The sequence below is a fragment of the Anomalospiza imberbis genome, chromosome 8 (assembly GCF_031753505.1).
Source record: "Anomalospiza imberbis isolate Cuckoo-Finch-1a 21T00152 chromosome 8, ASM3175350v1, whole genome shotgun sequence".
Classification (NCBI taxonomy): Eukaryota; Metazoa; Chordata; class Aves; order Passeriformes; family Viduidae; genus Anomalospiza; species Anomalospiza imberbis.
The window spans coordinates 30010026-30022087 of NC_089688.1; the positions used below are offsets into that span (position 1 = coordinate 30010026).

Sequence of the window (12062 nt, forward strand, 5' to 3'; positions counted from 1 at the left end):
GTCGAACACCACCGGGTCAAGCAGACCATGGCACGGAGGGCCACGTTCAGTCTTTCCTTGAAGACCTTCAGGGACCGTGACTCCAACGCCTCCCTGGGCAGCCCATTCCAATGTCTTAATCACCCTTTCTGCGAAGCAATTCTTCCCAATGTCCAACCTAAACCTCCCCACGCACAGCTTGAGGCCATGTCCTCTTGTCTTGCCATTTGTTACCTGGGAGCAGAGCCCGACCCTCCTGTCAGAGAGTTGTGGAGAGATAAGGTTCGCCCTGAGCCTCTTCCAGGCTAAACACCCCCAGCTCCTCCACCTGCTCCTCGCAGGACTTGTGCTCCAGACCCTTCCCCAGCTCCGTTCCCTTCTCTGGACCTGCTCCAGCATCCCAATGTCCTTCCAGAACTGCGGGCCCAGAACTGGGCACAACACTCAAGGTGTGGCCTCGGCAGTGCCGTGTGCCCGGCGCTGTGCCCGGCCTCGCAGGGGTGAGTGGTGTTTGCTGTGTGCCGATACAGCCCGGCCTGTGCTCAGAAACCTTCCACATACATGCTTACAACTGGCTCTGGCTTTATTGAACTCACTTGGATTACAGTTACAGAGTCACAGAATATTCTCAGTTGGAAGGAATACACAAGGGTCATCAAAGTCCATCTCCTGGCCTTGCACAACTGGAGTCACACCATGTGCTTGAAAGCATTGTCCAAACACTTATTGAACTCTCTCAGGCTTGGTGCTGTGCCCACTTCCCTCGGGATCTCGTTCCAGCACCCAGTCACCCTCTGTTTTTTCTAAAACCTGGTGGTTTTTCTAATATACAACCTAAACCTCTCCTGACTCGACTTCAGGCCATTCCTTCAGGTCCTGTCACTGATCACCACACAGAAGAGATCAGTATCTGCCCCTCCTCTTCCTCTCACAAAGTTGTAGGCTGCAATGTGTTGTCCACTCAGTCTCCTCTTCTCCAGGCTGAACGGACCAGGTGCCCTCAGCCGCTCCTCATGCAGCATCCCCTCAAGGCCCTTCACCATCTTCGCACCTCCTAGCTTCTTTCTTTGTGATCCTTCATCTAAACGATTAAACCAAGCTGAACCCAATTTCCCTTCTGGGTTTTAGTAACTTCTAGTTTCATGTATTTATTAATATCCACAACATTTTAGAAAGGGTGGACCTTGTGGTCTAGAGGAAAGTCTGGCTCTGCTAACAGGATAAACTCAGCCATCAGCATCGGGGGGCAAAGCCAAAGGCAGACTGAGAAATGTCAGCTACCCCTGGGATGAACTCAATGAATGCTAAATCTATGCTTCTGAACTTATTCCTGGTACTGATCCATCTGCATGGTCCAGTCACCTCTGTAATAATGAATCTCTGAGCCTTCAAAAGAGGGAGGATTGTGTTCAACCTGCCTGTTAGGCTGATAATTAGCTGATATTAACCCCCTACTATGCCTAGGAATTGTTTGGGGCTATATTAGTTGGTGTTGCCCAAAAGTGTGCTGAGACCTTTCTGGGCACTTAACATCATGGCAAATTTCAGTCACTGGCACCTTGAATTTATTAGTCCAGATGTAGCCAATGACAGCTGGAAATGTGGCTCTGAAAATCTTCTCAAAAAGAAAGTAATTCCTAGCAGAGCAGCCAGAATAATGTTATCTACTCAAAACATGAAAGTGGAAGGGAGTAAACAATTGGTACATTAGAAAGTAAGTCAGGTAGAGTGTGGGTGAGCTGTGCCCTAGTCTGCAGCCTTGGACTAGGAGAGGGAAGGAGCGATTGTGGAGATTGTGACTAGGGTAGAGGTGTGGGAGGTCTTTGTGCTGCTGAGGGCTGCAAGCAGAGCAGTGAGCAGTGAAGCTGAGCCTGGGACACCTGGAGCAGTCGCTGTAGGTGGAGAGCAGCAAACCCATCAGCCATTACTGGGCTGATTCTTTCCAGAGCAGTGCAGGATGGCATGACTGCGTTCGTGTCTGAAACCTGGCACAGAGATGTGCTCACCCAGACGAGTGCCCTGGGGCTGGGCAGCAAACTGTGTGCCCAGGAGTGGCTGGGTTCCTTTCCCTCAGGTGTGGGAGCTGCATTGTGGCAGCCAGAAAAGGGCCGTTGCTCGGATTTCCTGAGGATGGCTGTCTCATCCACAGATGATTATTCACAAAACTTCTAAGTTGATGTATTCTAAACCAATGCCCTTCCCCCCATCCCCGGAAAGTTATATTTGTTTAAAACTCTTTGTTTAAACTCTTGGCTTGCAGGTGGGGAAATATTGCTCATGCTTTGTCATGGATGCAGCGTAATTCAGCTTCTCAGACTTCTCTACAAAAGCTTGAACTACTGCCATTTAATGGGGGGTATTTTCCATTTTGCTTTTGCAAAATGAGCATCCCTGCAATCTGAAGATGGACCTTGTCACTGCCAAAGTGCGCCTGATAAAAGTTGTTCCTTTTTCCTCAGCCCTGGCTCTGGCACAGGCTCGAGCAGCTGGTAAACCTGGTTCTTTTTGACATCCAAAGCTCAAAATCAATCTACCGAGTGATACCATAGGCACATCTTTTCCTAAATGTTGTTGGTTGTCTCCTTTGCTGTCTTTAAGTCTGATTCAAACTGACATGTGAAGTTGGTGAAAGACTCTCCAGGGATTTCAGCAGGCTTTAAGGAGAAGTTGGTATACAAGGTGCAGAGTAGTCCATAAGGCACTTGAATAGATAATGAGAGATGTGAATATTCTTTTGGTTAGGATACTTATCTGCCTGCTCCCATTTTGTGCCTCTCTTTTCCTATTTGAGAATGGTTAACTGTGTCTTTCTGGTGAAAACTACAAGATTGGTTGTTAAAAAATACAGATAATGCTTGTGTGTTGTTTCCATTATTGTTTTGTAAGTGTTAGATTTTAAAGAGCTCTTTGAAAGATCATTGGTCACACAACAAAATTTTAGGGGAAAAATAGCTGTTTCTCTCTACACTTGATAAAAGGGATAAGTGAATCCCAAATCGGAATTGTTGCTGTGGATCATTGAGTGGCAAATTCTGTGCAGAGCATGGGATACATATGTCTGCTTGTTTAAGAATAAAATCTGCTCATCTTCTAGAAGGTTATGTTATTCCATGTGCTCAAATGCTGTAACAACCCTTTGTCCTCTACCTTGATGAAATAGATAACTGAAAAAGAGGCTGGGAAATGGGAAAAATCAACAGAGGCGTAAACATTTTTATCTAAACCAAAGCAAAAAGTTTGGCTTAGGCAACACGATGCATCACCCCGTGACTGTTGGTAGATGGCAGCCTCTGTCCTTGCACACAGGGGCGCTGGAAAGTATTCCAGCTGCCTGCAAATGCTCTCACAGGCCTGTGTGCTCCCACCTGCTGATACCCAAGCTCAGCAGGAGGAGAGAGAATTTGCCCGTTCGTAGCAGTAAGTTCCAGAATCAATCCCAAGCACAGTCCAGCTTAGGGCTAATCATGAACGGGCTTTACTGCATTAATTAAGTGTTAGAACATGGATTTAGGAGATAGCTGCTGTTAGGGTATGTTCCCAATTGATAAGTATAGGCAAAAGCCTTTCTGACACCTGGTCCACCGGGGGTGTTATCCTTTGCTGTCGATGCGGCCGTGCTGAGGCCGAGCGGTTTTTCTCTGGAGCCAGGATAAAACTGGGTGTGTTGCTGCTGTGTTTCTGGCTGGAGCTGTGCGAGCCCACCCTGCCGATGACTCATCCTTCGAGTGGCTCAGAATATCACACTGTGCCTCGCTGCTTCCCTGTTCCTATTACACTGATGCATTTGGGTCTCGCTCAGTGTTGGCGTTTCATTTACAAACCTCGCTTTTCCCATAAAGGAAAGATGGCTGCCAGCCCTGCTTTACCCTGATGTTCAGCACTTTTAGGTTTTTAGGAGCCTCTCCTGAATAACTTCAGATGGAAATTTTAAAGCACATTTTTAAAGCACCTTAGAAAGCACATTTTTCAGAATATGAACATTTTTTTGGTAGCCTCTCCTTTTTTTTTTTTTCTCCTTCCAATACTGGTTGCTTCTGCATATGATTCAGACTAAATTTTCCTTTTTCTCCTTCAAATATTGAATCAGGATATTTAGGCCAGCAAAAGAGACCTGTGTTCCTTCCCTGCCACCCTGTCTTTGAGTCCACGTATTTCAGCACCATTTTACAAGAGTGAATAGAGTAAGATAAGCAGTGGAACAGATTTACATGTCTCCTGTTTCCTTCTCCCTCCATCACAGAGAACCTGACTGTTCCATTAAATCAGGTGGGGACATAGCTTGAAATTAAAGGACTTGTGCCACCACAAGAGAAAATGAATACAAATAAATCTACCTCTTCCTATTTTTTTTTTTGTTGGTTTTGTGAACCAGTTGTTCCAGGTGACATGAGAATGAAGATACTGACAGCTGTGAAGCACTCATGAGGTAAGAGTCCAAATGCTGCAGTGGGTTTTGCAAAAGCCAACTGATGGACTTTCTGTGCAGTGGAACTTGCTCTGGCAACACATGGGGAGCCACATCCATGAAAGGGGCCATCCATCTCAGACCCCTTTGTCATATATCGGGGGTTTAATCAGGCTTAAAAAATGCAGTACAAAAGAGAGATGCAGTGAGGACTAATCACTTTGATTTTGTTTTTCAAAGTAGTGCTACTGCGTGCTAGGGAACACACCTCCTTCCATGTCCTAGTGCACCACAGCAAGTCAGATTTATTAGACACAAGAGGGGCTTTGTTAGTTAACATAAGAATATTGAACAAAAACCCCCTCCATTGGTCTTCCCCATAGGCATGGAGTCAGAACCACTGCTCTCCATGTAGATGTGTAAGTCAGACACACATTGCAGACCCTCAGCAGCCCAGTAGCAGAGTTCAGCTATCCCCACTCCCTGCGCTCAGCCACATTTAAGTTATGCGGCTGCCTCTGGTCCACTTCAACGCACAGCCATGCAGCCGAGCTGGAATAACCCCTGTGTCACAGCACACGCTGCTGCCGGGCTGTCCCTGCTCCTGCGGGAGCTGGGTGAGCGTGCGCCTGGCTGCCAGGATCGTGGAGCCTGCGGGAGCTGCGCCGCTCATGAACACTAGGTAGCTCCGTGGGATTTCCAAACTCCAGACAGATCTGTCGTAACTCTTTTGATAAATAGGTTTGCCCTTTCAAGAATTAGATATTTGAAACTATATAGGACAAAATCAGCATGCTGGAGTCATACTTTTGTCCCACAGGGCAACACTGTGGGTGACTCCACATATCTCGAGGTACATACAGATATTAGATAAGAGGAGCAATAGAGCTGTTGGGTGCATGTGCTGATTTCCAGTGCAACTCATACTTGAGCTCTTCAAGATCTGCCCTCTTCATTCAAGCACCTCTATAAAAATAACTCACCAAACACAGTCAGTGCTCCCTGTGGAGTCTCCCATGAAGGTAAATCCCACTGATCAGTCTTATCCTGAGGTGCAGCAGAAACAGCAATATCCCAGTGCTGCTGCAGTAAGTGGTGCTTCACAAAGTGGGCAGGCACTTAGACACATGCCGTCATTTGTCCTCTGGAGAGAGGAGCTGCTTGTAGCATTAAAAGCATTCTGTATAATAAAAATTCTGTGTTCTACCGACCATCAGCCTTGTTGTGATGTTTGCATTGTCCTTATGATGATCATTAGTGGGAGGCTGGGCAGGGATGTGGAGTGCGCTTAGAACAGAGCATAATCTGGACTGTTTACATCAGTGCTTGCACAGAAGAGTTCAAACAACAAGCAGGGCAGATGCTCCTTAGGAACCTCATCTCTGTGCTAAGGGTCTGGTTTCCAGGAAGCAATTTCTCCCTCAAGAATTATTTAATCAGAGAAAAATCTTCCGGTACTTACAGACACAACTGCTGCTGTATAGAACTTGTATTACAAAGAAAGTAACCTCAACATGGAATGGCTCTGAAAGCTGAATGTTTTTCTGAAGCTACAGGAGAGAAAGGCTGTGGAAGATTGTGCATAGCAGTGCCACCTGCTATGCAGAATAACTTTCAAAGGTCAAACCTTTGACACTTAATCAGGTACAAAAGGCATTTATTGTAGCAATTTTACCTCCAAGGTATTATTCATTAAATGCATTTCTCATCTATTTCCTATGTTCAGAAAATGTGTTCCAGGCAGTCTGCAAGCTCTGCTATTGCAGGCCATTTCTGTGTGGCTGCGGAAAGAAACAAATTGGTACAATAAAAAAAAAAAGAAGAAAAGAGTAGCGTCTATGCTCCACTTACAAGAAGGTGCATGTTAATTTGATTTGCTTCATGTGGATTTAATCAATGCAAATATAGATAGAGGAAGAGTGTCAGTGGGAGTAATGGGTCGTTTTTATTTCTCTTTCATTGCTTGACCTGATGAATCGATCTACCCCGTTGCTAGGAAAATCAGAATCATGCTGACATGAGCATCTGTCCTATGTAGACAGGAGAGAGTTTATGTTGTAATCTAGTGCTTAAAATTCACAAACTTTCCACAAGTGGCTGATGCTTCACATATTCCTTACAAGGGCGAAAACAATGGTGTGGCGGAAGAGATGGGATTCCCTCGGGTTCTTCTGTAGAGGCTTTTGAGATCCCGAGAAAGGCGAGAAGCCCCGGCCCGAGGAGAAGGGCGGGGGGGCGGAAGACATCTGCCGGGTGTCGGTGACCCCTTCCCACGAGTGTGGGCACCTGCGGAGGGGTGACAAGCACGAAGAGCCGGGCCGGGGAGCCCTGGGGACCGCGGACAGGACAAGCAAAGCCCCGGGCCGCCGCCGCGGGATGGAGCGCGGCACCAGGGCTGCGCCGGGGCCAGGACCGCGGGAGCCCCGAGCATCGCCCCGCGCATCCCCGGCGGCGAACACCCATCCCCACCGCCCGGGACGCCCTGGGCAGCCCCTGTCCGTGCCCCTGCCCGTGCTCTCCCCCTCCCCGAGGCGGACAATGACCGTCCCTCCCTGGGGACCCTGCGCGGCTGCGGAGCCGGTGCCAGGTGCGGCGGGGCCGCCCCAGGACTACACGTCCCGGCGTGCCCGGCCCGGCGGGGCCGGCGCCTGCGCGGGGCTGCGGGGCCGCTCCGCGGTGCCACACCCCCGGGGGAGGGAGGCAGGAGCGCCCGAGCCCTCAAACCACCGGGGGAGCCGGCGGGGCGGAGGATGGAGTAGCGGGGCGCGGCGGAGCAGGCAGTGCGGGGAGCGCCGCCTCCGCCTGGGGAGCGCGGGGGAGCGGGCGGGCAGGCGGGGATGATGCGCGGGGGGACAGCGCGCTAGGGGCAGGAGGCGGGTGGTCGCCCGGAGACTCCGCACCTCGGAGTGACGTCCTGCTGCAGTGCCGCTGCCTGCGCTGCCCGAGCTCGTCAATGGAGCTGGAAAACATCGTTGCCAACACCGTTTTGCTGAAAGCCAGGGAAGGTGAGAGAGCGGCGGGAGGGGAGAGGGGGCTGGAGCATCCTTGTCGCAGTCGCCCCTCCGCGGAGCGATGCCCGCGGGATGCGCGCCGGTCCCGCCGGCGGTGGCTGTCGGGGTGCCATGTGGCTGTGCCGGCGTTGGAAACGGCTTGTTTGAGACAGAGCCCCGGTGAAAAGGAAAATACCGCTGTTTTTCCCTGTGCGCGGGGGTTTGGGAAAGGAAGTGAATGAGATTGCAGAGATTACAATATTCACCCATCTCTTCCTTCCCCCTTCCCGCCTCCCCCCCTCAAATCTGGTCCCACAGATTGTGCTATTTCAGCGTCTATTGTTAAAGGTCAGCTGCAGATGCATTCATTCAAAAGGGCTTAGCAAATCTGCAAATAGCTTTCCGCGCCGTGTGGTGAGACCGGCAGGATCGTATCGCTTCCCCGTACAGTCATTGCCTTATTCGGCGTTATTAGGTGAGATCATGTTGCTGCAAACATGCCCATTGTTGAGAGTGTGTTTGTCCCCAGCCGGAGCCGGACGGAGGGGCTGGGGGCTCAGCCCCCGCCCGCGGGTGGCGCGGGGGTCTCCGAGCGGGGGCTGTCCCCCGCGGCCGCCGCCGCGCTCGGGCGGCGGGGATGCTCCGGGCGATGCCGGAGCCGCCGGCGCGGAGCCGCCGCTGCCCGGCGCGGGGCGCCCTGCAAAGACGCTGGGCTGCCGGTTGCGGCGGGGGCTCCCGGCAGCATCCCCGTCCCGACCCCGCGGGCTCGCAGAACCGAGCTCCGACAACCACCGGGGGATCGGGCTCCCGGGGCTTTCTTTCCCCGCGTCGGGAGCGGACGCGCCTTCCTCTCCCCGCGCGGGCGGAAATCCTCCCGCGGCTGCGGGGCGCGGAGCCGGGCGCTGGGCACGGCGGGGCCGGGGCTCGGGGCTCCCCGCGGAGCCCCGTCCGCCCGGGAGCATCCCTCCGGCGGGAGCGGGAGCGCCTCGCACAAGCAACACGTCTTACGGCTGCGGCATCGCTGCCAAGACGCGATCGCCTTCTGTCTGCTCCAACCCATTTTTATGTTTGTGTTTATTTACTTGCTTAAAATAAGGCATTTTCCCAAGCCCTTGGTCAGAGTTTCTTCCCTGCAAGCACTTGCTGGACCAGGCGTTTTTAGGTGCGGTACAACCTGCAGCCCGTTCTCCGCTGTCCGCCGGAGCGCTGGAGCTGCCTGCGAGCGAGGCTGGGCATCGCTTGGGTGGGCTTCAGCTTCGGCCACTCTGAAGCTGTGGAACTACGAGTAAAGCAGCGTTCATTTTGTAAGAGAGATCATTCAAATAGTCTGCCCCTGGAGCCATCCTTTTGCTGGGAAAATAACTCAAATTGTAAAATAGTGTTTATATAACTCACAGGCTGTTGAACTTTTGAGGCTTAGCTAAAGAGTAAAGTCCTGAGATCCTCCCAAAAAAGCTCTACAAATAATAAGGGCAAAGGTGTTCAGCAGATCAGTTAATTATAACTTTTTGACTTCTGATGGAGATTTTATATTCTGTTGTCATTTTTAATGTTTTTTAGGATGCAGTTGTTGCTACCAGTCGCACAATGCCGGTTTAGATTTCTGTAGACTTCAGGAATACTTTAAAGGACTGGTATTAATTACAGTTATTGTGTGTTGTTTACGGAGAGCTGATATTTTGCAAGTAATTTTAAATGTGCCACTCATTTTTATGGTCCTTTTCTACCATTCTCAGGAAGATGGTTACAGTCATGTTGCTTTATTGTGTTAGAGTTGCATTAAAGAAGCTGTTAGCTATAATCCAAATGGCAGAAATTTATCAAGATTTCCTCCAAACTACATTCCAAGTGTTCTTTAAACCATGTATGAACCTCCAACAACATATTTTGGAGGCCTGGTGCTAATTTATTTTAAAGCTTTTTTTTTTTTTTTTTTTGGAGGGGATATGAATTTTTTTAAAGGAAGAACAAGGGCAAATGATGTACCTGGCAACAGAGCCACAAGTATTATTGCTGTATGAGATAGGTTGCCACACTTCAGTCATTGTTGCAAGCTGCTGTGAGTAAAGTTGTTTTAAAATTTGCAGCAAGTAATGTGGGTGGCTTTCATTGCAGATGAAGAAGGCAGACAACATATGTAAGACCAAGAGTTAATATATTGAAGATTATGGTATCTAAAAATAAAAACAAGTTTGTTCCAGGTTCTGCAGACTCCATCAATAGATTTAGCTGGGTGAACAGGTAGCCTAAGCCAAGTAAGTGCCTGTGTGTTTCCACTTGTGAAGTCAAAATTAAAAGCTGTATTAGCTCAATCACATGCTGGTTGGTGCCTGCAATGTGGTCCTTAATGTTAGGAGAAGAAAAATGATGGAACCACTCTGCTGATGTTAGTAAAGGCAGAAGTTTTGTCAGAATTGCACGGGGAACACAAACCTACTCTCGGTAGCAAAGGGAACGTCAAGGAGAGGTTTACGTAGAGCTGCAGTGTGAAATCCAGCAGTGAGGACGTTTGAGGGAGTCAGAAGTAGGGCTGAGTGGCCACCACAAATGTTTTATAGCAAATATTGGTTTAAATTTTGCAACTCTTTTGCTCTGGCCTTGGTAGCTTTTTTTTTTTTTTTTCCCTGTAGTCCCTTGTCTAAGTTCCTTCACCCCTAATGTAAAGTGAGCTTTTTAGCTGAAATACCAGGGGGCAAGTTTTATAACTGCTACACAAATACTTGCACTTAAATCCTGATGATCACAATGAGAAGCACACCCAGAATTAACTGATGCCATGTGATACGTGAGTAATGTTATTAGAGCACCAAAAAGAGTAAATGTGGTTCACATACAAAAATGCATTTCAGTGAATAATTTTGAGCAGAGAATAAATTTCAGGAAATTTTAATATTTTTGCAGAATATGAAGGTTTTGACACAAAATTACACATAAGTTACTTGTTATACTCAGAAGTCTGTCAGTTTGAACATGTAAGAATGGAGATTTACTGCATTTGAAAGTCCATTCATTATTTATTAGGAGTAAATTTATGCTTTTTCCTCAACTGTAATTTCTCATTTCTTAAATGCAAAGTCCCATTTCACAAATCGCTAATCCCTTTTCAGACTGAACAGAAAATACATCTGGTTTAATTATAGGAACCAAATAGGTATTTGGGAACTCTCTAGTATTGCCTGGGGAGAAGAATAAGCTAAAAAGGGAAGACAAGAAAGATGAGAATCATAAAAAGAAAATCAAATCAATAACAATTGCGCTCATTTTGGGTTGAGTAAGAACCCCAGATTCTGAGGTGATAAAACATTTATCTGGATCTTCATGGCATCATAGAATGGTTGGGTTGGAAGGGACCTTAAAGATCACCCAGTGCCACCCCCTGCCATGGGCAGGGACACCTTCCACCATCCCAGGCTGCTCCAAGCCTTGGGCACTGCCAGGGATTGGGATCCACAGCTTCTCTTGCACCCTCTGTCAGGGCCTCCCGACCCTCACAGGGTGTAATTCCTTCCCAACATCCCGTCCAACCCTGCCCTCTGGCAGTCTAAAGCCATTTCACTGACCTTTCTTTTCATCAGCCTTCGTGTTTCTGAGTCTCAGCAGTGGTGGCTGAGTCTCAGAACCACCCAGCCCTGAGCGCTGGAGACCCACCACGCTGCCAGCAACCAGGCTGGGCAGCGAGTCCCAGGTCACCTTCCAAATTTGTGGCTGTTTGACAGAGGGCATCATCAGAAACAAGGAGCCAGGAGGGACCAAGAACTGAGTCTCCCAAGGTCTCAGAGGAACTTTAACAATCCTAATCTGGAATTTCAATTGTATCCAGAGTCTTGAATCTACCCTTGCCTATCAAAAGCAGTAAGCCAATAACAGACAAGCCTTTCAAAGAGGACGGTGTTTGTAATAAAAATAAACAATATGGTCTGAAAAGCATGACCAAGGCATGGTGATCACCTGAATACTCTTCCTCATGAACTGTTCTTCCTGGCCATAAAATCAGCCTTCCCTGATGTTTCCTGATGCTTCTGTGGGTATGATCTTCCTCAGACAACACGAAACACGTTTCAAAGCAGAAATACAACTTGAGTCTAAAATTGCAAAATCCTTAAAAAATTTGTACAAACAGACAATTCTCACCACTTTGAAGTTTTAATGATAACTGTGATGTCTAATTTAGTCATTAGCTTTAAAACAGCCACTTTGGAAGATGAACTGTGTTTTTTTTTTTGTCAAGCCTAGAGTTTCTAAAGCACAAAGTTTATCATGTAACAGGAAGAAAAATCTTCAACCCCTGAAACACAATGCAAATGCTTTTTTCCCTTTTTAGGTAGGCTGGAATTCTAAAATAAGCTTATTTATGGCACCCAAGCAGAGCCTTCTAGTGGCCTAGACAAAAGGGCCGACCTTTTATACGCTCAGAATGTTTTGATGCGTGCACACTGATGCCATATAACATGCAAAATGTTCATAAATTGCTGTATTTTTAGCTTGCTTTTGCAGGATGATCACAGGAGAGATTTGTGTGTGTCCGTGCTGGCAGAAGACTAGCAATAAATCCTAAACGTGAAGCATGATTGCTTTCCAAGAACTTGGCTGCAGAGCAGTTGGAAAAAGGGCAGGAGAACAATGAAAAGCATATTTTGAAGGAAAGAAGGTGGCTGTAGTGACAGCCAAAACTCTATGGAGAATATGGT

At 48.2% G+C, this 12062-nt stretch overlaps 1 protein-coding gene across 1 annotated transcript in view; it reads left to right on the forward strand.

The window, feature by feature from the left end:
• Window positions 1–7017: 7017 nt before the first annotated feature.
• The window catches only part of GRK5 (G protein-coupled receptor kinase 5), a 148735-nt gene continuing 143690 nt past the window's right edge, over window positions 7018–12062 (forward strand). Inside the window, exon 1 of the mRNA XM_068198213.1 lies at window positions 7018–7389. Coding sequence (XP_068054314.1) covers window positions 7338–7389 — 52 coding nt within the window. The 5' untranslated portion in view covers window positions 7018–7337. The remainder of the gene's footprint in view (window positions 7390–12062) is intronic.